General features: G+C 35.5%; 1 protein-coding gene and 1 long non-coding RNA gene across 7 annotated transcripts in view; one reads left to right on the forward strand and one right to left on the reverse strand.

The window, feature by feature from the left end:
* Positions 1 to 26,915, forward strand: part of LOC144246698 (uncharacterized) — a 66,197-nt gene that overhangs the window by 12,412 nt on the left and 26,870 nt on the right. For 2 of the 3 annotated variants that reach the window (XR_014956714.1, XR_013340367.2), the window contains exon 3: positions 18,300 to 18,402. This is a non-coding gene — a long non-coding RNA (uncharacterized LOC144246698). Of the gene's footprint in view, positions 1 to 18,299; positions 19,679 to 26,915 lie in introns of those variants that run through there. The other variant, XR_014956713.1, reaches the window with a different exon arrangement.
* The window catches only part of LOC110469658 (sodium channel protein type 2 subunit alpha), a 53,701-nt gene continuing 40,012 nt past the window's right edge, over positions 13,227 to 26,915 (reverse strand). For all 4 annotated transcript variants that reach the window (XM_077785012.2, XM_077785010.2, XM_077785013.2 and 1 more), the window contains exons 20-26: positions 26,136 to 26,258; positions 23,928 to 24,209; positions 21,746 to 21,799; positions 20,463 to 20,600; positions 18,704 to 18,808; positions 17,346 to 17,616; positions 13,227 to 16,514 (exon numbers count right to left, since the gene is read on the reverse strand). In XM_077785012.2, coding sequence (XP_077641138.1) covers positions 15,322 to 16,514; positions 17,346 to 17,616; positions 18,704 to 18,808; positions 20,463 to 20,600; positions 21,746 to 21,799; positions 23,928 to 24,209; positions 26,136 to 26,258 — 2,166 coding nt within the window. In that variant the 3' untranslated portion in view covers positions 13,227 to 15,321. The remainder of the gene's footprint in view (positions 16,515 to 17,345; positions 17,617 to 18,703; positions 18,809 to 20,462; positions 20,601 to 21,745; positions 21,800 to 23,927; positions 24,210 to 26,135; positions 26,259 to 26,915) is intronic.

Genomic DNA, 26,915 nt, shown 5'->3' on the forward strand with positions numbered 1-26,915 from the left:
CTGTACTACTGAGTTATGGTCTATAAAAGCACATTAGAAGGATTCTAATACAATTAGGCAAGTCAATAAGAATTTTATAGTATCCTTATTGCAAGTTGCCATATGAAATAACCATTATTTTTTATTAGTTATTGAGCTACTATAATTCTGGTTTTTGCTTAATTGGTTTTTCTTTATTAATCCAGAATATGATAGTTAATTTTTAAGGAGACTCTTCACTAAAAATGTAAGACATAGAATCAAAGACTGGTATTTAACCAGAATTGATCCAGTGGTTTCCATAATTTAAAATAATTTGTGGGGCACCTTATACACAGGTCACCACAAAGAGAACAGGGTCATACAAGACCACATAATCATACTTGGCCGTTACACAGCCATTGTTTTAGCCATGACATTAATTTAAAATGTGGTGATTTAAAGGTTCTTACTTCTGTCACCTCATGTTAATCAGACCATATGCTGTCAGCCATTCAGTTTGCTAAAGTGATGCATAAACAGGCCAACAGTTTTGGTCTTCACTGCAAAATCTTATATTGGACCATTAATCAGAAGTAGAGGATAAGTGGTAAAATGGTGATATCACATGAAAAAGATATTTAGTGTCACAGCAGCAGTTTGTACATAGTTTATAATATTTTTTTAGATTTAAGCCCAATATTAGAGCTTCATTTACCCCTACTATTATCCAACCTTGTTCATAAAAAATAACACAAAGCTATATGAGAACTGAGAGAAAATTGTTAATGTTTTATTAGTCTTAACTCTTCTGTATTATTTATCTCAGATTCTGTAAATGAGTAGAGTGCTCATGCTGCTGTTCATATTAATATGAATTCAAGAGCCTCAGTGTTTGTCTCCAAGACTTACCTTCCTTTTGTAATTTTTGTATTTCATATTTGTCATCTTTTTATTACTCAGAAATAGGATAAGAATAGTTAACCTGGGATCTTACTGCAGTGCTTGGTAGGTTGAGTATATTGTCCACATGAAAGCTTTTTCACTTTCCCTGCTTCCTCCTGTTCTTCTTGATATCTTTCTGTCTGCTTCTGCTTTACAGACATGAATTATGTAGATGATCTGGTGCTATTTGTGTTTATTTTTTTATTCCTTCACTTTCTGATAGTGTGTGGGTATGCTCAAAACAGCAGAATTTTAAACTCAAAGAGGTGATAGAAGAGAAATGGAGAAAGTTGACTTTGTTATTTAGAACTTTACTCATTTAGAAAATTTATTATTTGAGATGCAATTTGCAAAAACAACTAGGCTAGGTTGATAGAGTTCTATTTTTCACCAGATGACTGGATTTTTATCAAAACCTTTTCTTCATGACAAATGTCTATCTCTCTATTTAAAGCTAAATAACTGAAAACTGGAAAAGATCCTGTTTTCATCTGAAATTTGAAGTGTTTCAATGTGAATAACACTGTAGTTAGTAAATAATTATCAGGTTTGATATCACTGCTTTAAATTTTCTTTGTACACTGTATTCTTTGACTTCACTACATAGTCTGCTCTCCCTTCTTTACCCCACTTCATCATGAGGAAAGAAATAACATTTCCTAGTTATTTTAATCATCACTCCTTTACAGATCAAGACATATTATAAAGAAAAGCTTGAGGTACATTTAAGAGCACATTTAATAGCAGCCATGTAACTGTTTCAGGATTAAAGCAGAATTTAACCCTTGCTAGCATTTTATTGAAGTCTAACCCATGATTGCTTATATTCATTTGTGCACAGATCTCAGTGGCATCACTTAAGTAGTTATACAGTGCAATCTGTACTTATGCCATAAAGTGATTGTATAGGATCCTCTGATCTCATCTATTTCAGAATTATTAAAAAACTATACAGACATACTGGCTCCTACGTCTTGTCAGATGCTAGATTGGAACTGCAGGTACAGGTGATATGTTTTCTTGGAACAATTATTGCAGTTTGAAAAGTAGCATTTGGTCACAGAAGCCCGTTTTTTGGTTCTGAAAGAGAACAACAAACTTCAGAATTAAATACCATTGAAAATACCTGGCCTCAGGTCATATGAGAAAGGAAATAGTGATAACTACAGAGAGCAGCACCGAGGGAGGTTATAGACAGGAAATAGAGGTGCCAAGATTATAATTTACTTGGGGAGAGTAATAGGTAAATTGTAGCTTGTGGAAAAAGAACATGTTTCAGTCAACACCAGTAGAAAAATCAGAAATAACTTAGTTTGATCTTCAAATTCTGTTTCTGGAATTTGAATTTGGTAGGGAAGGGAAATAAACCAAGCCACCCAATTTAGTGAATGATTTACTTAGATTTTCCCAATTTAGTGAGCAGCACTGAAGCAATACTATTATTTTAGTGCAATTTTAAAGGCATTTTCTTCAGAGAAGGCTTATAGTTAAGTTCCTCTGAAACTACTTTTCATCTATTGTATATTCATGTATTGCGAAGAAAATACAAGACTGTTAAATAAGCTGGGATTTTTTGATTGCTGGGAGGTTTTGTTTCTGATATATTTTTTCCTCTTTACTGTTCTCGGAGGGGTATCTTGATGGTATTTGTCTTATAACAGTTGACTTGCTTTAGAGACAGTTTAGATAAGTAGGTTCTTTGCCACTGATCACAACCCCTTGAGACCTGCCATTCAGTCAGTTCTTAATCCACCTCACCATCCACTTGTCCAGCCTGCATTTTCTGAGCTTGCCTCAGAGGATATTATGGGGGACAGTGTCAAAAGCCTCACTGAAGTCCAGGTAGACAACATCCACGGCTCTCTCCTTGTCTGTCCAGTCACTTGTCATTGTATAAGGCAATCAAGTTAGTGAAGCATGATTTCTTTTGCTTGTTGTCACTTTTGTGTAACACTGCTGAATTGTTATGAAATTTCCTCAACTGGATTTTGTATATGTACATATAATACATGCACATAATGAGAAAAGGTAAAGTTGTAGGTTGTATTTTTGTCTCCCATTTTTCGTTCAGAAACCTTTAAGTAGTTTATATACAAATACAAGGTACTAATTTGTAAAAAAATTGTATGGTTGATAATTTAAAAAGTGTATTGTGATATATACCCACAAGATGGCAGATTAACTTTAGCACGTGTGACCTTTAGCATTTGTTAAATATTGTGTGTGGACATGAAGATTTTATGGTTATTGATGCCAGAAAGCTTCTGTCTGCCTGTTAAATGGATATATATTGGAAGGAGAGTGACTATGGGCAGAGTGCATAAGCACCTTGCCTTTGTGCAGTTGTAAAGATTAATTAAAATTTAATCAATTAGTACCTGAGAACAATGAAGCACTCCCAATTTCTCCTGACTTTATAAAAACTATGCCTTTTCTGCTAACCACTTGAAAGATAAAATGTTTGTTGTTTACAAATGATACAGTGATTGATGGAAAAATGTCTGATGTAATCTATGACATCTGTGACAAGGTGTCTCAGTGAAGGAGGGAAAAGCTGAGGATGTCACCTACCTAGGCATTACTTTGATACTGTTTCCCACAGCATTCTTCTGGAGAAACTGGCTGCTCTTGATTTGGATATGTGTACTCTTCTCTGGGTAAAAAACTCGCTGGGTGACTAGGTCCCAGAGAGTGGTGGGAAATGGAGTAAAATCCTGTTCACTGTGATGTTCCCCAGGGCCCAGTACTAGGGCCAATACTATTTAATATATTTTTTTATTATCTTGGCGAAGGGATTGTATGCATCCTCAGTCAACTTGCAGATGGCACCAAGTTGGATGGGAGTATTGATCTACTTGAGAGCAGGAAAGATCTGCAGAGGGATCTGGGCAGCAGATTCTGGTTTGATGGGCCAAGGTCAATTGCATGAGTTTCAGCCAGGCAAAGAGCCAGGTCCTGCATTTGGGGCAGAACAACCCCAGGCAGTGCCACAGGCTTGGGACAGAGTGACTGGAAATCTTTTCAGGCAGAAAAGGACCTGGGGGTACTGATTGACAACAGCTCAACATGATCCAGCTGTGCCCAGGTGGCCAAGAAGGCCAATGGCATCCTGGTCTGTATCAGCAGTAGTGTGGCCAGCATGACCAGGGCACTGGTGAGGCCACACCTTGAATCCGGTGTTGAGTTTTGGGCCTGAGATGTTGAAGTGCTAGAGCATGTGCAGAGAAGAGCCAGCCCACATGAATGGATCGGTAAGACATCCAGGTGTCTTGTAGCTCTTGCCCTTACAGGAAAATAGAGGTCCGGCCCAATTCAATAATGCAGCCTCAGAAAACTTGCGTACCTCTGATGTAGCTCTGATGGTAAATGTAAACCACAAACCAGAGAATTCTGCAGCTTGCTTTTTAGTCCTCACCCTCCAATGCATCCATTTCAGGGAACTTGCTGAGCACTGAAAATCCTTACCAGTCAGCATTTTTTTTCCTGAGGAAACCCAGTGTGCTGGGAAGAGAAAGGAGATACTGTGTCTTGTCTTGTCTTGCAAGCTCAGCCTGAGGTAGGGACATGCAGCCACATCTGAGAGCTGTGAGCTGCTGCCTAATGTATGTGTAACCTGAGGTATAAGCTAGATATCTGGGATGAGGAGAAAATGCTTTGCTCCCATTCCATTTAGGCCATCTCCTTTCTTTGCTGGCATGCATTTCACCTGCCTGTTTCATTTTTTATAATGTTTACTGCTGCCCTTCACTGAGTGGTGTTGTGCTTGTACTTTATTAGGTTCTCTGATTTTTGGTCAGCTGATGTTTAAAGTCAGTAATAAAACCGGCAAAATGCTACAAGCTGGCCATTGTTAAGAGCAGGCAAGCAAAATGTAATAGTCTGTGTGCATTTTCACTGCACACAGTGAATAAAAGCAATGTGTGTTAACAGTTGCAGCCTATTTTAAATTCTGTTTCTGTAATGTCGGCATTTTCAGCTTTTGGTCATAAAGCATCCTCTTTTGTGATTTTATAACTAAAATAGCATTTTGAAGAGTGTTAAGAATGTTAATTCATAAAGATTTTGAAGCCACTTTGTTTCATTGATTCATTTCCATAAGCTATTATTAATAAATCTGGAACTTCCTTCAGATTTTATGTTTTGAAAAGTGTTATTATTTTCTTTGGTTTCTGTTTGAATCAGACTGTTTGGAAATGTGCTATATGCATTCAGCAGCAGCAAAACAAAGCTTTGCATTCTGGCTCATTGCCTCCATTGCAGGGGCAGACAGGTGGTGATGTCTTGTCACCATGACTACATACAGCCCTTAGGGAGGGCTCTTGTAAAATGATAGTAAATCCTGAATGGGGGAAGGGCATGCAGATATTCTCTTCTAGCTGTGGGTTCTTTTGTATGGGTTACACATGATTACATGCCTACCCTGTTCACTCTATTATGTGCGTGCGTGCTCCCTGAAAAGCAGGAATGGGAAAGAATTGATCACTGCAGACAGTGTGATAGAGGCTGCTTGCATTTGCCATTTAAAATCTTTACGTGGATTGGAAAGGCAAGAGGACAATCACAGTTGGACTGCATGAGCCTTTGCATTGTATTGGCCAAAGGTTTTTCCTGAGTCAGGCACTTCAGAAGGAAAAGTATACCTATATTCTGAGGTGAAAACATTAATGCAGCAGTTGTTTAGGGAGAACTCCGTGGCTATTACCACTTCTAGCAGCAGATAGTAGACATATGTGATGGGAAATTTAATGAGAATAAATGGGAAAAGTCCTTCATCTCAGTCTTACCACAGTATATCCCAGCAAATTAGGTAAGTAGAAATATGAAGTTGGGATTTACTTAGGACACACAGTGTTTTGCTTATGAAAGTGGTCTTAAAGCACTTTAAGTGATGAAATATGGTTTGACCTTGTCGATGTCATAGCAGAAAAATGTGATTGCATACTCTTTGGCTTCAGATTCAAGTGGGTCATAAAAGTGCCATCTAGTGAATTGTTAGTATTTTCCTTCTACATGCTTTGTGTGGCTGACCTGGAGTGGCCTCATTTAAGCTTCTGCAATCTGCCAAGACTACAGCTGGAGTTGGAGTTGCTGCAGGATACTTGTCCTTTCAATTCCACTCCTCCTTTGCAGTAGTGCAAGTGAAAACCTCTGCTACAGGAGGAAGTGAAGTGCTTGAGTAAGGAGTGGGAAACTTGAGAGATATGTAAGAGTTACCATAACCTCAAAAAAGGTAAAGGACAGTCAGACTTGAAGGGTGCAGAACTAGGTAAATGAAAGCTGGAAATTTTTATGGTTTACATCAGTGGAATTTTATATTAAGGACCATGCAGTTTACATGAGTGAAATTTTATATTAAGGACCATGCAGTTGTCACTCTGTATGACTACACATAACACCTGGAGAAGATGGCTTGTTGAAAAGTGTTTGTTATATGTGATATATTTAATATTATTTAGTGTTGGATTTTTCAGCCTAAAGTTCAGTTAGGAATGTTGTACACAGACAACAGGAAGATGTCCCCATTTCAAATTAATGTAAGCTGACATAAAGAAGGAGAGTATAGAACTCTAGGAGAGTAAAGATAGAAAGAAATCTTACCTTTTTGATGGAGAATTAATAAGAGTGATTTGGCTAAATATTTTTTCAATAAAGGACTCCAGCTGGTACTTCCTTAAAGTGTTTAAGTCCCCATGTTAAATGAGAGTTACTATCTGGATCTTAGTTTCCCAAGGGAAGCAGCTCTATGTATGTTTGCAGTGCTGTGGAGTAGTGTGGGAGCAGTGGTGAGCTGCAGAGAACAATTGGTCTCCTTTGTACTCCATCTTCAGATGAAGCATTTCCTTCACTCTGCTGTTTGTTCCTAGTTATTTGGGAACAGAAAAAAGCAGTGACCTAGAAAATATAGGAATATCATTTTACTGTAAAATATTTACAATCTCTAGCTTCAACTAGACAAATTCTGCAGAATGTGGACTGGGAACAGCCAAGCCAGTAAATAGCATTGTCAATTACATGTTTTAATCTGAAGCAAAACAAAGAGCTTGTAAATTCTGATATATATATGAACAGTCTGAAAAACATAAATAAATTTTTTAGAACAAGAAATACAGGCTCATAAAATCACTTTGAGCATTTAGTACCCAGCCATCAAATTGCTCTTCCTGTTTCATTAACAGTATAAATCACCTAACTAAAAAATGTTGCATGCTATGGACAAGTATTCTGGGCTTAACTAAATAATGGGGGTCTCTGTGTTTTAGCTACCTGCTAAGTTTAATGACTTGTTTTTCATGACATGAAGACATACAAGGTACTAATGTCAGTGTAGTGAACTCAGATTACAGTATGAAAGTAGGCTAGTTGTGCTGGATCTATGAACTGAGAGTTCCCCTATAGGACTGCCCAATGTAGGCCAAGTACCCCTTACAGCTATTTCCACTCATTGTATATTTCCATGTATATGGGCAGAAAGCAGGATGTTGCTTCATGTTCCTCTGTGGAACTCTTGAAATTCTGCTGTGTGTGAGGAACCTAGAAGGCATGGTAGAGGATGCAGGTAATTCAAATAATACTACTTCTGCGTATTGCACAACCTGGACACACCAGACAATTTATTCTCATTCTTTGGAAAAAAAAGAAAAAAAAATATGCTAAATGGAGCATTATAGAATTTAAGGCTAAAACATATAATTGAAAATACACATTAAATTAGATTTTAGGTTAAAATACTTCATTATGAAGATAACAGTAAAATAAAAAGCATTGCTTGTCCTAATTTCTGAACAAACTCTGCAGCACATGAATTAAGAATGTGCCTGGTGCAGATGGGAGATGTTAGTAACATCCTTTCTACACAGCACACATTCATGGAAGTAGCATATGCTCTGCCACTTTGTCTCATCACTTTCAGAGTTTGAAAAGAATGTGCTGTTCCCTGGACTTGCAGAAACAAAATCCCATCCAAAGAATAAATGATACTTATGATATGTGTCCTACATATTAGGCTCTGACTTTATCAATTAAAACTTGATCTTCTTTATATTTTTATGTTTATGTATTTCCTTTAATGTTTCTTAGTTGAGACAGAGAATTTATACAACTTTTGCATTACATGCTTTCACACACTTCTCAGATCTTTCTCTGCATATTTGCATGAAGAGGTAAGATAAGGCCTTTGATATTCCACAGAGATAAAATCTGTTATTTTTTTCTGGGTCAGTCAGTTTCCTTCCTTAGATCAGAGCTGGGATCTCTTAAATGTATACCAGGACTGAGCTTCCTGCAGTCATTAAAATTGGCCCCATCACTGTCATCCCCCTGTAACAGCAACAAGAAGAAAAATTGAAAATGTGTAAATTTTTGTAGCTGGTTAATTCAGTCAATCGGATCCAAATCTCTGGGTAAGAAATTCATAATACAACTTAAAGTGTTTGTGTGACATAATTAAAAAACCTGTGCTTGTTATCTTTGAATATAACTGCTGTTATATATGTTAAACTGCTTCTTTTGGCTTGCTGGATGTGATATCACTGCATTAGACTGAGGGAAAAAATGGCATGACCCACTTCAATTTAGATGACCAGTTTCACTCATTGAGACTATACTTTGCTTGTATTTCACTGTAAGCTTGTACCTGGGGCTATATCTTCTGAAAGCAAACCAAACACTTCTATGTCAGGAAAATGGTGAGGCAGAGTGTTTGTGATCTATGTGCAGACTACTAGAGAGTTTTAGATTAAAGCGTAAAGATCCCTGTGATACTGAAATTACAGGAAAAAAACCAGTCTTGTAAGTGCTTTTTATATTCTTATGTGTGTTTCCTATAAAAACAATGAATACTTTTAGGAGTGATAGTGTTTTCCCTGTTACCCCTTAATGTAGATTATGAGGAAAAAAAAACCCATTAAGTGGCTTTTATTATACAGGAAATGTACTTGAAGTGTGGAATGCTTGGGAACGAATGCCTGCTCTACTGCTATAAATTGTTCATGATATGTCTTTTCATATATGCATCAAACATAGCACTTGCTGCAGAGATACATGTGATTTGTCTTCTCTCCTGAGAGATGGTAATTGGCTTCAGTTTGCTTAGGCTACTGCAGTACAATTTATTCTCTTAGCTTAGCCAAGCCTCATGTTGCAGTATGTTTTCTCTAAGAGGGTGAGGTATTTAATTTGTGAAGTGGTGCAGAGTATGTGTTACATTACAAAAATGAAGCACATCCCTGCTCTGTGGTGCTGGTTGAAACAGATCACAGCGCTTCACCATTCTCCTTTACCTTATCTTGTCTTATTATTAAATTGTATGTGAATTAATCATGATGTTTTAGAAAACATCCATTGCAACAAGCTCCTGCTCGCTATTTGTTTTGTCTGCTTATAATTAAGTATTTCTGTGGTTTTGAGCTTCACTCACATGGTATTATTTGTCTTTTCCAATGTTTATTTTTTTCTAGATAGCCAAACATTTTTAAAATAGCCAAAAAATAAAAAATATAAACTTATTTTAAGTGTAAGATTTTGTTGTTAGTCCAGTAATCTCAGATTTCTTTGTTTTTTCCATTTTATCTATCTGGTTGAAGAACTAAAAAGATGAACATAAACATTACAACAAATGGCACTTCAAGACAGTTGAGCTCTGAAATGTAAAAATCTTGACATAATTGTGACATTTAGTGTAGCAATAATAATAATGTATCATGTCAGTCATATACTAGTGATGAACCCTCTGGGCAAGGACTTTCCTGATTTTTTAATTCCTATCATTATTTCACCTTCCAAAGGATTTATTTTTTTTTTCAATAAATTACAGTATACTATTTATAACGGACTACAAAGTACTGAGTACTCACCATTTTCTTTAATGTGTTAATGAATTTCACAGTAAATACATTTGACTATTCAGGATCCTAACTTCCCACAATGGCAGTTCTGCTTATCTTTATTGTGGCCAGTCTGCTTCTTGGAGGAAAGGGTTGGGGTTTTTTTCTACCACACACTGGTCTTTCCTCCTTTGTTAAAATTACCTCAGTGCTAATTAGCTCCAGTTAATTCTGCAAGCTTGTTACTCTTTTATGACTATGCACATGGTAGTACTGCTGCATTAGCTCATGTGAGGCACTGGGAACACTTGCATAGGAATAGCATTAAGCTGTGCTGCCTTATGAATTAATTTGTAATGTACTGAACAGGAATATGTCTCCTTTCTGGGCATTCATGTGGAAATTTTTTTCATCTGAAAACTCATTAAGGAAAAGTACCAAGTAATGAACTTATACTAGGAGAGTGACTTAGCTTTACTGTCAGCATTACTAATGCTCTCTTTTTGGCAATATGTGACAGATAAAAAGTTGAATACGGAGTGGAAGACATTTTGTCTGTGGTTGGACATGTTGAAAATACACCTGGACATGGATCAGTATAGTCATACAGTGAGGATTTTAGGAGCTAGTAAAATTAGGACTCCTCCTTTACTGACTGGAAATGAAGGAGGATTAAGAGTGGGGAAGCACTACAAGCACAATAGTAATATAAAACTATGCTCAACTGGAATAGCCATTACTACTGGCTTGTCTAGTAGCATGTGGAGAGTTCTTTCAAGTGCCATTTCCACTCAAATGCATTGGAAGCATAGGGGTGGTGTAATAGGAGGTTTAAACTATGCAAGTTCAATTGACTTCTTTGTGATAAGGAATAGGTAGGAGGGAAGAAGTTGTTCACAGAAGCAGCTAAGGGTAATTAGGAAGACATACATGCCCTCAAAGTGAGCCTATTTATAGACCAGGTTGAACCAAGACCCTCAGCCATTTCTGCTAGTCCACGCCAAAAGCATTGTCAGTGTTTTTGCACATACAGTGCTTGTTAGTAGATAGATACAATAACCTCACTTTTACAGAGTACTGTAAGAGACTTCAGGTTCCTGTAAGAGACTTCAGGTTCTATCCTTTTCACAGAGCAAAAATTCTGTAGATTTTAGGTGCTGGTTTGAACAGGTAATGTGAAAAGATAACAGTAAAGTGAAATTATTAGATTTAGGTCAGGAACCATAGAAGCAGAAGAGTTCCAAAAGTCTCTGGAAGTAAATGGAATAATTTATAAGGTTAGATGAGTTAGAGGACTAGTGGAATAAATAATGTACATAACTTTGACTTCAAGGATGTACATATTGACATAAACACAAGTTAGAGAATTCTCTCTTTTAGGCCTGCAGGCCAGGTACTTGTAAGTATGCCCAAACAGCTAGGGAAGATCATGTCTTGAGCTTTAACCCTGTATTCTAAGAGGGCCAGAGGCCATCTCCAGGATCCAAGGGTATGAGCAGGCTTAACAATTCTGCATGTTCTTAGTAAGGCATTTTTCTGGTGTAGGGAAAGCCATTCATATAAGCACATAGCTGGATAAGCACACCATGTAATCTGGCACACAGCTCACACATTGGGTGCAAAGCATTGTAATGAATGGGATGACATAAGGTTGGTGATCTGTCACTGGTGGGGTTTCACAGGGCTCCATCTTAGGCCCTATTCTCTTCAACATCTTCATGAATGACTTGGATGCAGGACTGGAAGAGATATTAAGCAAGTTCACAGATGATACAAAACTGGGAGGACCTCTTGACTCTCTTGAAGGCAGGAAGACCCTGCAGAGATACCTCAACAAAATTAGAGTACTGGACAATCACCAACCATATAAAGTTCAGCAAGCAAAAGTGATGAATCTGCACCTGAGACTGGGCAACCCCAGATGTATGGACAGACTGGGGAATGAGGCACTGGAGAGCAATGCCACAGAGAGGGACCTGGGGGTCCTGGTCACTGGTAAATCATCAGTGCCCTGGTAGCCAGAAGGGTCAGCCATGTCCTGGGGGGGCATCAAGCACAACATTGCTAGCTGTGCAAAGGAGCAATTGTCCTGCTGTGCTCTGCTCTGCACTGAGGTGGCCTCACCTTGAATATTATATGCTGTTTTGGTCACTGCAATATAAGATCTGAAGCTATTGGAAAGTGTCCCAAGAAGGGCAATGAAGATGGTGAAAGGTCTTGAGGAGAAGCCATATGAGGCGTGGATGAGGGCACTTGGTTAGCCCTGGAAGAGACTGAGGAGAGACCTCACTACAATTAGAACTTCCTTGTGAGGGGAAGAGGAGGGGCAGCACTGATCTCTTCTCTGTGGTGACTGGTGACAGGACCTGAGGGAATGACCTGAAATTGTGTCAGGGGAGGTTTCGGTTGGATAATAGAAAAAGGCTCTTCACTTAGTGGGTGGTTGGGCACTGGCATAGTTCACCAGAGAAGTGGTCACAGCACCAGATTTCAAGAAGATTTGGACAATGTTCTTGGGCAGGAGTTGGACTCAATGATCCTTGTGAGTCCCTTTCAAATCAGCATTTTCTATGAACCAGTGCAGAAGTATGGCTTCCTTATTGCATGCTAGTCTAACTCAGAGACAGATGCAGTGACTGCTGATGCTCAGTGTGTTAGAGATTTTGATAGACTTTAGTGTTACAATGTTCCATCAGTTATTTCATGGTTATATGAGAAATTTAATATTTAGCCAAAATATGGTTAATATGGTACAATATCCACAGCAATATCAGGAACACTGAAAACATGCCAGTGAGAAAACTCCAGGAATATTCTACTTACTGTTAATTTTGAAGTATAATAATAAATTTTAAATTAGATAATATGATAATGTGGTATTTCAATGTCCTGAATCTTTCTACCCTTGAATATCTTAATGACATCTTAAGTCAAACTGTGTTATTGTTTAACATCCAGATACTTTGGCTACAAACGCTACTTGTCACAGCTCAGAGTCAGTGTTATCCCTTGCTTGTGCTATCGCGCGATGGTATTAATTAATTTTAAGAATTACTGGAATAAAAATAATCACTAGGCAACTAAAGCCAACTTTTATCTCTTTGCAATGAGTCTCTCGGCTAAATGGTAAATGTGACCAAACAAAAAACTTCAGTGGAAAGTTTGTTTGCATATTTAAGTCTCATGGAACATGGGCAGCTTAGGTAGGCAGTAGTGAGCAGTGCCTTTATGGCTGAGAAGGGCTTTTGAGGGTTGAGAGACATTTTGGGGGTAGAATTGTGTCCTGTTTTATTCCCAGACAATATGCTGATAACAAAGAAGTAAAAATAAATGCATTTTGATCAAAGTTCTCAGATTTTTTTATAATTATTTTACATAGAAGTTAAAATGTGAAGAATAAGGTGTTTAGCTCCTGGGAAAAAGAAAGCAATTCTTACTCACACCAAAGTCAGTTTTTATCTTGTTTTAACCAACAGAAGGTCAGAGACAAAGCAAAATAAACATAATTAAAAAAGAAATATTTATTTTTTGGTTCATATGTAATATTGTTTGCGTTGTTTATGATAATAACAATTTCTTGCATGCATTTCACCAACACATTACAAGTCCAAAGCATTTGTAAAAGAAAGATTCTACATTTAATGTTAGCTTGTGTATGAAACACAAAATGTCCTGATGTCCTCGATTATACAAATGTGCTATTTTTTTCTTGGGAAATATTTTGTTTGTACAAGCTTAGTGAACTGTGATTCAAAAAAGAATAAGAGTAGACTATGTAAACAGACACTGCAAGATAGCAAGGATTTAATCAACTATGAGACTATCTTGGAACTTCTGATGCAAATAGTGCTAGAAATTCGCACATTCCCCTAATGCTTTCCTTGCTATGTCCTGTAGCTATTTGGAAACAAGCTGGGTTCCAGATTTACACCATTTACTTCACATTGGAATATATGCAAATATATTATTAAAACAAGATAGTCTACAAATACGCACTTTTTTCCCATAGTGTGATGATGCCAATTTGGAATTACCATGGTTAGAAAATAAGCAAAGTGAATGAGGAAAGAAATATAAGAAACAGTGATCTAAACTTGAAGACACTTTTCTTACATACAGAACTTTTGTCAAATGGTATTTCTTTACATTATTTATATATGCTAACCACATTGTCAACAGGTTTAACAGTTTGCAATATGGCCTGTACAGTCTGATTCTACACGACATAGCAGCCACTTCAAATTTAAAATGCAAAACTAAAAAAGCTCATAAACAGCTGCAAACTATTGCTTAATGATTTGAAAGAATGAGGTCTGGTTGGACAACTTGATTCACTTCATCACTGACACATGGCTTCCTATAGTGGAGACTGTGGACAGTGAAGGAGCAAGGTACAGCAGCAACAGCATTGACATGCATCAGTGATACTCTCCTATCTATGACACAGACTACAACACGTCCTGTTGTCTTGCAAATTAACCATACTGTGGTACATATCTGATGCAATTCAATGTGGCAAAGCCATTTAATTCTATGCTCAAATACGCACAACAGTATACTGTTAATATTTACATGGAAAAGGGTATTTTATGGGTTCACTGGATGTTGGAGATAATGATAGAAGACAGTAACCAAAGAATACCCCATTAAAAAAAAAAAAAAAAGAGCTGTCAAAACCAAAGCAAAACAAAAGAACTCCCAGGTATATTCTGGTGAAGCTATTTTTCCAGTGCAGAAACTGCACAATATTTTTTGAACTGTAAATATTTTAACATAAACAAGAACTTATTCATATTTAGTCATTCACATAAAAATAAGTCATTGCAGATTCCTGTAAATTAGAGGAGACTCTCCAGGCACATTAATCTGGATGTACATAATCTGGATGCAGCCATACAAGTAGTTGGAATACTTCAAATTTAAGAGCAACCCTGAAACACAAAAGTTCTTAAAATCTCCAGCTTTGTGCAATGTCATATTTTTATTTATACATGATTGACAAGTGCAGTATGTCTATGCAAATCACTCCTATCTGTACATTACAGAGAATCTGAGAGTAGAACTCCTGGTCCTCATACCTCTTTCCCCAACATAAAACCTATTACAAAAATAGTCACATGTAATAGTAAACAACCTGTGAATTAAAAAAATTATAAATACACTAATACAGTTTTTGTAAAAATATGACAAATGTGGCAGTTGCATTACAAACAGTGAAGAGAATTACTGTTCTACATGTTGTGGAAATAAAGTATCCTTTCACACTCATTTCATGCTCCATCTTCTCTATTGAGCCACCTTTTCCCTTATTCTTAGCAGTGTCAGCTGTAGTGAAAACAGTAACCTCTTGTCAAGTTTTTTACCCTGATTAACAGAGTCACAGTCTGATGATGGAGGTTCACTGTTTTATTATAGGCACTGACCTTAAGTATATATATAATGTATATATATGCACACACGCGCACACACACGCACACACACACATATATATGTGTAAAAACTGTCAGTTTGGCATAAATCTCCTGCAGGAGTCCTGTTGGTGATTCATTCTCAAAGACTGTAAACAAGTTGTCCCATTAACAAAATTCTTAGATCATTATTTTTTATTTTCCCTGATGTTTTTACCTTTGTAGTTCTTTTCTGCTTTATCTTTTTCATATTTTTCTTTGTCTGGCTTTGTTACACTGTCATAAGAAGGTGGGGAAGTTGTAGAAGAACTCTCATCTGTTTTTTCTGGGGTGGAGTTTCCTTTTAGTTTATCAATAATTATCTCTTTTATAATGTGTCCATCTCCTTCTTTGTTTTTATTTTTATTATATATACTAGACACCTGTTTAACTTTTAGCCTTAAGAGGTGACGTCTGTAAGCACGCTGAATGATGACAGCAGACACTTCCTCCTGCTTTCGTTTCAGTGTGGTTGTAATTGGTTCATAGGAGACTTTGGAAGGATTGGCTGCCATAAACCGATCTTCCATCTGTATTCTGAGGGCGTCCATCTCCCCACTTTCCCCCAAAACACGCTTTGTGAAAGCAAACAAGATGTCAAGGCAGTGAATTCTGTCACCACTCACCATGGGCAGATCCATTGCAATCAGCTGGACTTTGTTTGGTTTTGCTATGAGAAGAGGTGGATCTAATGAAGCTGCAAAATCTGATAATTTACTATATTCTATGAATTGTGTTGCATCAGGATCAAACTTCTCCCAGACTTCATAGAACATCTCAAAGTCATCCTCGCTCAAGGGTTCGGCGCTTTCTTCAGTAGCAACACTGAAGTTCTCCAAAATCACAGCAATGTACATGTTCACCACTACCAGGAAGGATATGATAATGTAGCTGACAAAGAAGAAAATCCCAACAGAAGGGTTGCCACAGTCACCTTTCACAGAGCTCCCTGGATGATCTTTATGGGGGTCACAGTCTGGCTCCCCACTGTTGAGAATTGGGGCGAGCAAACCGTCCCAGCCAGCGGAGGTGGTGATCTGAAACAGGCAGATCATGCTGTTGCCAAAGGTTTCAAAGTTGAACATGTCATCAATCCCAACTTCCCTCTTGACGTAGGCAAAGTTGGACATGCCAAATATCGCATAGATGAACATGACCAGGAAGAGCAGCAGCCCAATGTTGAACAGAGCAGGAAGAGACATCATCAAAGCGAAGAGCAGAGTGCGGATTCCCTTAGCGCCTTTAATGAGGCGCAGGATTCGACCGATTCTGGCAAGCCGGATGACTCTGAATAGTGTGGGAGATACAAAGTACTTCTCGATCATCTCAGCCAAAAACATACCTAGGAAAAAAGTGAATAATTAAAATTTTAAATTAATTAGTTACCTGTAGAAAAATTGAGTTATTGCTATCTCCAATATAATCAGTGTAGTAATTCTATACTATCACAAAAAATTATACTAATTATTACATTTTATTGAAAACTGTTAATAAGGTGAGTCTTTACTTATGTTGAAATGCTATCGTAGAGAAGGTAAATAAATAAAATGAAGACTGATTGTAGCAAGTAGGTAGTCCCTGTCAAAGCTTTCAGTAGTTCTTAAAATGGTTGGGAAAGGGATGTTTATATCTTAGATACAGCTAATTCTTGAAGTTGAGCCTTTAAGCATGTTCTTTATGAAGGATGATACTGGCTAAATTTCTGCAAGTCAGAGATTTCTTTAACAGATTTACATTTATCAGCACAATCTCTCTCAGATGTGTTACTCATTTGCACCTTGGAAAATCACTAGATTTTAACTGACAAATTTTAGTGTAGCAAAAGTAAAATAATCTCACCCATTTCACATAATTTTCAGTTTTAGTACTGAAAATAAATCTGTGATTAGTTTGCATATACCACTAAACATTCCTCTTTATATTTGTAGACATTAACCTAATATACCAAACAGTTCCATTATGTCTTTTGATGTGGAAAATGCCAGTGAATCTAATGGGAGGGATAAAACTCTTGTATGCAACATTACATATGTTGTATACTAGATAATATAAAGATCTGATTCAACATGCAAGTCATAGTAAAAAGGAAATTCTACAATCGGTATCAACATACTTGAAACAAATGTTTCCTATTTCTTCCACTAGTTCTTTCTTAAAAGGGAGGTCCTCTTACCTACTATGGAGAGAATCACAACCACAAAATCAAAAATATTCCAGCCTATAGTGAAGTAGTAATGGCGAAGTGAAATCAATTTCAAAACAAATTCTCCAGTGAAAAGGACAATGAACACCAGGTTAATCCGGGATAAAATTGTTTCCATTTCTTTACTCTGGTCGTCTGTTTCTACCATCATTGTGACCATGTTAAGGCAGATGAGTATCATGATGCTGATGTCAAATACTTGTTTGGTTACAAAATCAAAGATCATGCCTTGGAATTTATTCTGCAAACACAAAGATGGAGTTCAGTTTATAGAGTGAAAATAATTTTCTTTTAAAATGCCAAATGAGAAAACAACTCCAAGATTTAGGAGTGCAGAGCAAGACTCATTCACAATAGAGGCAATAAGCCAAACACATGCTGGTTTATATCTCATCTTGCTAGAGTGAATCAAGAAATTTGCCACTGTTGGCTGAAGAGACAAGAAGGGAAGAAACGCTGCAATAATAAGAGTAATAACAATGACAGTTAATATTATTGCGATTATTAGGTGGTGTAAATTCATAGCCAGTAAGAGTACTAGCAAAATAAAAGCTGATTTTCTTATCTTTATTCTCAGATGGTTTTAGAATACTAACCCTCTTTCTTCCTTAAACTAATTGTGCTTAGTGAGATCATTGGGCTGCTAAAGACACATGTCTTAAACACACCAAGACTGTAATATCCTAGTTTTTCTTTAGTACTTAGCTCAATGTTTTTTGCCATATGTCTCTCCTTAGAAAGTCTATTTTTAACCACTTGGTGCATAAGGTGCAACAAGTATTTTATTTTTTAAAACAGTGTAGGAGTTCAGTAAATAACAAGAGTAGTGTCTTAGCTTAGAGACAAATTTATCTTAGTCTATGCTTTACTCCCTAGGACATTCTTTTATTCTGTAAGATTTTCTGCATCTGTCCTTTCCAATAGGTTACCAGTGCCCCTTTCTGTCTTCAGCAGCAAGGGCCAGTGCATCCCCATTTCCTACAAATTCTCTGTGAGGAGAAAAAACAGAAAATGAAGTTTATCCCTGGTAAGTAGAACCAATAAATGATCCAAACAATTGTGGTTTTCCAGGACTTAGGCAGGGAATTTTGGAATTTATCATTATTAAATTTAACATTATTAAATAATTTTGTTCATACTTCAGTGTGTATGTTTTTAAATACTAATTATCTAATCTGATGGATTCAAAAAGGGACAAGTTCTACCTTTACAAGAAAATAAATGGAAAAAATGTTTTATTTCCAGACCTATAATCTTATCTTGTGGACAAGACTATATTCCCAAATTAATATTTAATATTAAGGGTGTAAAAATCAAATCACTCGTACCACTGGCCTCGGTATAGGTTTCTGTGGCTTTTTGGATCCCAGTTTTTTCATTGCATTATAATATTTCTTCTGTTCTTCTGTCATAAATATATCTTGACCTCCAAAGTAAAGAAACAATATCAAAATTTATTAGTATCATGTCCACACATAAAACATTTATCTACAGTATGTCTCCCTGTAATATAATATTAAAATTATATTTAATTTATATAAAAAAGGAAGGTTTTTTTCAGGTGTTTAGAGGGTGGATGCTCATATATATACCTAACACACAGGAAGAACCCATTACTGATACCTTGTCAGCTTGGCAGTTGAGTTTTTCCAATGTCTTCATGTTCGCTTTTGCTGAAATGGCTAAAAGCATTCTTGCTATACTGATGCTGTTCAATAACTCACTCATTGGGATATGTTCAGTGAATAGGAGCGTGACTAGTGCCTTGCATGGCCTATCTTCTGTATAGATTTTTAGGATTACAGCTCGACAGGTCTAAAAGAGGTATAACTTTGAGGCAGAAGTTGTGTTAGGAGAGTGTATTAGTATTTAATCTGTGGGTTTTAATAGCAAAAAAAACCCTCACATTTGATGTAAAATTAAGAAAAGTAATTCATGTCATGCCATAGCAAATGAACACACTACTGGAATGAACCAACCTTGACAAACTCAAATCAGCCTTTGCAGCAGATGCAAATGCTGCCAGTCAGATGTGCAACTGACTGACTGACTTCCAGTATAGGTAAACTGTGCTTATTGACAAATGTGCTCTGAGTCAGATGGAAGCACAATGTCAACATCACCATCTGCTAAATTGGCTACCACAGCCTGAAGCATCACAACATTGATAGTAACCCCAGACATGGAAGCTAAAGAATATTTGCACAAGGAAAAATTTGTGTAGTTCACAGTTTTCTTTTACCAGGGATTCTGTCTGGTATTGCTGTTTTTTAACTGGTGATTGAAAAAAAAAACAACCAAAACTAAAAAAAACCCAAATAATATGAAACTGCTTTTTCACAGCACACAAAAATTTAGAATAACCCTGGTATTTGACAACTAAAAACTGTTAGTCTTCAAAATATTTTAAATGTGATTATTGGTATTTTTATATTTTAAAGTTCTTTAAAACTGAACTGTATGCACTATCAATACAACTATTTTAAACATACTTGTATGTCAAAAGTATACAGAAAGAAACCACCATTCCCTGTATATCTTTCCTTTACTCCTGATAGAAAATTATAGATTGTATTTGTGTCTAATGAATTAATCTTATCCTGATAGAAGTGTAGATATAAGTGTTACTTATATCTACAAGCCTATTCATACAAGGTCTATTTGACTTATTGTTTCATCAGTTTGCATTATATCAGTTTGCATTATTCATTGTATCAACACAATGCCATATTGTGTCTTCACTAAGCGTCAAGAGTTTGTAAGAATAATTAAAATGAAAGTACCTTATTTCATGCCAGATTATATTGCAGCTAATCAAACTAATAATTCACATTCACTTTTCACGTCTTCATTGTAACTTTCCTCAATTTGCAAATTATTACGAACCAACTTTTTATTTATCAAAAGGCTAAAAGTGCAAAGTTCAGAAGCATATCCACAGATTTTAGCACAGATTATTATTTAAAAAGAGACACTTTATTTAAGATTTTGAAGTAACTTTTGACTTTTATTAGCCTTACAGAAATAACTTTTTAATTCATTATAGCTAATAGTTCATACCAATATGGAAATATTTAAAATACTTATCTTCTTTTTTTGTTGGTTGAAGTTGTCTATAATAACACCAATGAAAAGGTTCAAGGTAAAAAATGATCCAAATATGATAAAGATGACAAAATAGAGATACATATATAAGTTGTCCTCATACTTAGGTTGATCTTTTACCTACAAAATATAAAACAAATTATTACCCATGAGAATACTAGAGGTAAAAAACCAAAATGTATAATTTAGAATTACGTATATGCCATCTCAGATAGAAAAGCTATGAACAGCACTAATTTATTAAAAAGATCCAACTTGTTCATTCCAATCAATATTTGGAGAACTGGAAGCTGACAGAATTATTTCTCATATGAAATTTTTAGGTAGATGTGCCCAAAGATATTTTTGAGTATGTACATACATAAAAAGTTCCTCATATAGAAGAAAGAAGCAATGTGGGATGCAGAGCAGTCATTAATACTTAAAATTTTATTATTAGAAATCTAAATATTTTATATTGTGTGCAGTATATTATCATGGAAAAGAATCAATAAATTTTACTATTGCCTGAATCTCCCTGGAACTCTTTTGGTCCTGCATGAGTGTTCTTACATTCAGATAGGAACAGATGTTTTCAATAATTATCTAGTGAATATATGTTTTGTGAAATCCATTAAACTGAGGTTGTTTCAAAGGAAGATTTTGTTATTGTCTCAATTTTTTGGATGCCATATCCCAGCATCTGCACCTCTACTGCACAGCAAGCTTGAGTGTAGAAATGCTAAAGATAATGAAACAGGGTATTTTACTCTGGGAGACAATATCATTAACCTGACTATTTGTGTAAATTAAACGGAGTATTAGTTTTGTAGCCAAAATAAAATTCTTATCCCCAGAAAGCTTAACAGGTTATCTTCAGCCTTAAAATCTAATTGCACTAAAATATATAGGTAACATAGGTACTCAGCCTAAGGAAACAACTAAATGCACAGTAACAAATTATAAAACCTGATTAATGTATTTCATATTGAATAACTGCATCATATAATCTTAAATTAATTCATACTTACGATTACCAGAAGAATTTTTCAAAAGTCTCTTCTTGTTCTATTACATTAACTTTATGCTTCCAAAAAAAAGTCCACTTAATTTAGGTTTTTTGGCTAAACAGAAGGAAGTGGGATTCTTTCCAGTAAAAATTCTGAGATTCAAAAAAATATGTATTGATGCTAACTATAATTATTTGCTGTGTGTGTAGCTGTTTGAATTTTATACTCTTTATCTGAAAATAATCAACAGGTGACCTTTGAAAGATTTACACTTACATCTCGCGAATCAACAGCAGCATACATAATATCCATCCATCCTTTGAAAGTAGCCTAATAATAAAACAAAGTTGTTTATCTTCTACATAAACAATCATAATACATACAATAACTAGGTTATTTATTCATCTGCATCTCCACTTTTAATAAAATCACTTCTAAATTTTTGAACCACACTTGACAACACAGGCATCATAAATATTTTTTGTAGCAATACTAGTTTTTTTAATGATTTTCTTTTTAGTTACTCAAATAATATTAAAAACCAGCTCTGAAGATCTCAAGACAGTATGTTTGAAACTGCAGATGTTTACTTTGCAGATGAAGAATGATAGCTTCAGACAGACATTATTGCTGGAGATATGTAGGTAGGATCTACTAGAATCACACATGGCCACAGCCATTTTGTTTACAACGTGAATTGATGGAATCAGTAATATAACTTCTGGACAGAAATCAACATGTGTCTGAATGGGTTTTATTCTGTGTCTAAACTGACCTAGTATTTTTAAAAATGTTTTAATCCCATATAGCTAAAAAGAATAGGATGTCCATTTTCTAAGGAACACCTAAGTTGGTGTGACATGTTAGTTGAAAGTGTGAGTGTGCAACCATTAGCCAGGGTTTCCAAGCTTATACATAATAAAGAAAAAAGAGCTAAAAAAGAGTGTGAAATGAACAAAGAGCATAATTCCTGAGGAGGTTTAGGAGAGGAACCATCACAAAGAGTTTATTTCCATCTGTGCTTGCCAGAAGTGGCTTTGGTACTTTAGTACAGCTGTCAGTTTCCACAGCAGAAAACTTGTACTCTGGAAGCATTCCTATCCTCCTGAATCTTGCAGTGTGGTACCAGTTACTAAGAAGGTACTTCCAGCCAGGCTTCAACATCTTTCTGGCTCAGTTGGCAATTGCCAGCCATTTGGTGCACTTTGCGTAGCAATATTAGGAAAGGTTCAGAGTTAGATAAGAGCAATAAATACAGAAGAGTGAAGGGAAAATGTTAATGGAGGCTATCAAGTGAAGATGTGATACAAAACATGCTCAAAGATCTCTTAGTCTCTATGGGGAAAGTAAAGGTCAGAAGGAATATTTGAAAAGGAAAATTAGGAAAAATCAGAATGGGGGAAAAAAAAAGGAGACTGCAAGAGAAAGAACGAAAGGCTCACAGTAGTGAAGTACTTATTGAAGACCTAAACTGTCTGGATGTGTGACACAAATGACATTTATGCATAGCTTCAAGAGAAGCAGTTTTCCTTACACATCTTCAGAGGCACTGGTAGCAATGAGATCTGAAGCCAGAGAATCAGTCATCATCCAGTATTACTACTCAGCACATCAGAGTCACATTGCCTTTACAGGCAAAACATTTTAATCTAGTTAAAATTAGTAGTTAATTTTGGAGTTAAGGTCAGATAGAGATACTGACCTGCTCTGAGATAGAAGAATTCTTAGATAACTTTGAATATCAGAGCTGTAAAAATATTTTCAATGAGTGAAGCTGTATGTTGAGTTATATAGACAAGTGATTCTACATAGTTCAATCACCTAAATGTAATTACATGCTTTCTTGCTTGTGTTTTGAATCAGATCCTAGCTTTAGAAGCTCCATTCTAAGCAAGGAACCTGTAAAGAGCTAAGGTCTTTATTCCTTTGACACAAATAAAATATGCTTAGTACCTAGAATAAAGGAAGTTCAGAACACAATGCATAAGATAAGCAATTGAAGGAGAAATGCAATTTACAGATTTTGCATAAGTAGTTGTAATTAATGGAATGAATATGCTATGCAATAACATCCAGTACTTCACAAGGATAATACTTATTTAAATTTATAAGTAACATAATACTTATTTGGTATACTATAATGATTCTTTAATGAGCATTAAGGAATATGATAGTTCTATACTGTGCACCACTGAAAAGATTCTTTTATTTTTTACACTTTTATTTTCTACACTATCTTCCCATTATTATTATCAACATCCTGAGACTGTATTCTCTAGTCTTGGAAAGGAAAATTACTATAATTTTAAAAAAATTACAAGAAACAATGTAATAGAGTTGCATGAGCTGTACACTATTGCTATGAAATTATTCCTCTACTTAGCAGTCTGAATTTGCCCATTTTTCCTAGATACCTTTAAAAAGAGTAAAAAAAAAATATATATATACATTTACTTACTACTTGAAGCAGAGCAAGATATCCAGCTCCTACATTATCAAAGTTTACTTTCACATTCTTCCATCGGGCACTTTGATTGCTTTTTATGAGTTCCACACACTGAGTATAATTGTTCACATCACTGATATCAAACATCTCACCAGTTGTGGTGTTGACACAGTGATAGAATTTTCCAGCAAAAAGATTTACTCCCATGATGCTGAAGATTAGCCAGAATATAAGACATACCAGCAATACATTCATGATAGACGGGATTGCTCCTACAAGGGCATTTACAACCACCTAGTGTACAAATTAGACAAAATAACCATTTAGTTTATGGAAATAAAATGAAAAATACTTGAAAATACTTAAAAAATGTCAAAACAGTATTATTATGAGATGGACAGTTAAAATATTACAATAAAATTTTGGGGGGAAATTTTAACGAAGGTTTAATAAAATGCTAATGAGAATGCAAAAAGTAGGAAATAAAATTATATGGAAACAAAGACAATGCAAAAGTTTGAAAAAAAAAAAAAAAAGCAAAGGAAAACCTGTTAGTAGCAAGATGAATTCTTAGAATTTGTGTGCTCTAGAGGAAAAGAGAGAAAAAAAAGTTAAATTCCAGCAATATAAATTAAAATATATAAATAGAAAATAAACCAGAAAAAGCTCAAAGAATGATGATGTGAAAGACTGAATAACATTGTCTGCATGTAAAACTTTCATTACTAATGATTTTATTATTAGAAAAGTTATGTATATATTGGCATAAGTGTATTTTTGTATTCACACAGAATGCAACAAAATTAAGGATATCTTATTTAATTTTTATTAACAGCATTTGCTCTAAGTCTTGATTTTAAATTGCCTGGGTCACTATAGTTGCTCTTACACATATCCTTTTTCTTTTTAATTGGTTGCATTTATTTCCCTTGAGCTACTCTTATGGGCAAATGGCAATAAAAGACCAGATTAAAACTTTGGACAAAAGTTTTCTCTTAGTTATTGTAATTCAACTAAAAGAAAGTTGCAGATACTCAAACAACAGTTTTCTAGCAAATCACTAGAGACTGCAGTAGTCTTTTGTGTGTGGTTTTGAAAAAGGTAGTATTTTTCATTTCACTGAGTTGACTAAAAGTAGGCGAGCATCGATAGGAGTTTTACTTATTTATTAGATACTTAATGTGTTGTTTGTATTGCCACTCATGTAAAATACAGCGGTGATGGTGATGTGCACAGGACACACTTCCCTACACTGGCAGGTGTGGCCACCTCTAGGATATCGGCAGCTTTGCCCAGACAGGAACCACATTATTTAGTTGGCAAGTGACCTATGACTGAACTATAAATATGCATTGCAGCACTGGGGTATTTTGAGGTGAAAGATTAAAAGGAGATTTCTCAATAACATTTTCTTTTTAATTTTTTATGTATCAATTTTTTCAGTAAGTAGCATGCTCTGCTACAGTTTATAAGAGGGTTTTTCTGGGAAGGTTTTTTTGGTTGGTTGGTTGGTTTGTTTTTGTCAGATTGGCAGACTATGAAAACTACAATCTGCTTAACAGGAGGGTTTTAGCTCTCTTTACATTCATGTGAAGGAAAAAGTCTCTACCTGAGGAAAGATTTCCCATCTCTCCCCTTCTGTACTTCCAAACCTATCCTTATGTCAGGTGTCTTTTCAAAAAACCTTTCCCTAATAATACAGCATTTATTGCAGGATATTTTTTCCCCAGGGAGGTAGATAGGGAGACACAGTGAAGCTTTCATTTCATGTGTGTTTTGTTGGTTAGTTTTGTTTTGTGGATAATTGTGTTCCATCCTGAACCACTGACCAACTAACACAGAACTGAAATTAACTACGGGAACGGAGTAAAAAAATTTCCCAGATAAATTGCAGGAAAAAACCTCCAATGCTCTACTGTAAAGTTTGTCATGTCCTTTTATTTTTCTAGGTCCACAAATCAATTGAAATTTTAACAGTCAGGGGCTGGGAAAATACAACTATGCAGCAGTGACCAGGCAAATTTATTGAGCTCAAGGTCTAATTTCGAAATGTAAGATGCACATTGGTCTTGTTTGTAAGGACATGTTGAAAGGCCTTTTTCCCATGCTGAAGTTCTTGCCTTCCCATGTTGAAGTTCTTTGAAGAAAGCATGAGTGCAACCATTAATACATTAATTTTTGTACGCATACATTTGTTAAGACTCATTCATTTTATCTCACCCTCATTCCTTCAAATCGTGACAAGGCTCTTAAAGGTCTTAAAGCTCTTAATGTCCGTAGTGATTTAATGGCACCAAGTTCAGAATAGCCCAGAGCATTGGCTATTAAACTAACCAATGAGACCTATCAAATAGAGAAAAAAAAATTAAAAATAGTTCTACACTGTTTCTTTTAAATTAATAGAAATTCAAACAACAAATCAACAGTGACAAATTGTAGAATGCCATCATTTTCATAATTGCTTTCGGCAAGAGGTCTTATAAAGGCATGGTTGAAAAAGGAATATATGCTATTAAATGTCTGTCTGTAATGGTTGGATAGGGTTTAACTGTCATATGGAAGCATACTGTTGGTGAAAGATAAAATTTTCAGGAATATTTAAAAACAAAATAGTCATACTTTCCATAACTTCATTAAGGCTCAACCTTCCAAACAATTTAAAATTCTGAATACATTAAATTATTTTATTAACTTCGGTCAATACTGTGAATATCTATAAACACAAATAATATACTAAATATTGTAGTAGCTAATTACAAGTATTTGTTATAAATATTACTTCTAAGTGAAACAGTTCATAGCAACAATAACCAGGATATCTCTGAAATATGTATTGAAAGAGGTGATACTTTCTCACTTGCCTGGCAAGTCTCTGTTTTTTTGGGTTTTTTTTTGTAATCTTCTAAGTATGGAAAATATAATGTGATAGATATTAACAGCTGATCACCTTATATCAGTAAGAGCTTTATTATCTACAAGTGTTAAGCTCCTGATGCATGT

The sequence above is a fragment of the Lonchura striata genome, chromosome 7 (assembly GCF_050655825.1).
Source record: "Lonchura striata isolate lonStrDom1 chromosome 7, ASM5065582v1, whole genome shotgun sequence".
Taxonomy (NCBI): Eukaryota; Metazoa; Chordata; class Aves; order Passeriformes; family Estrildidae; genus Lonchura; species Lonchura striata.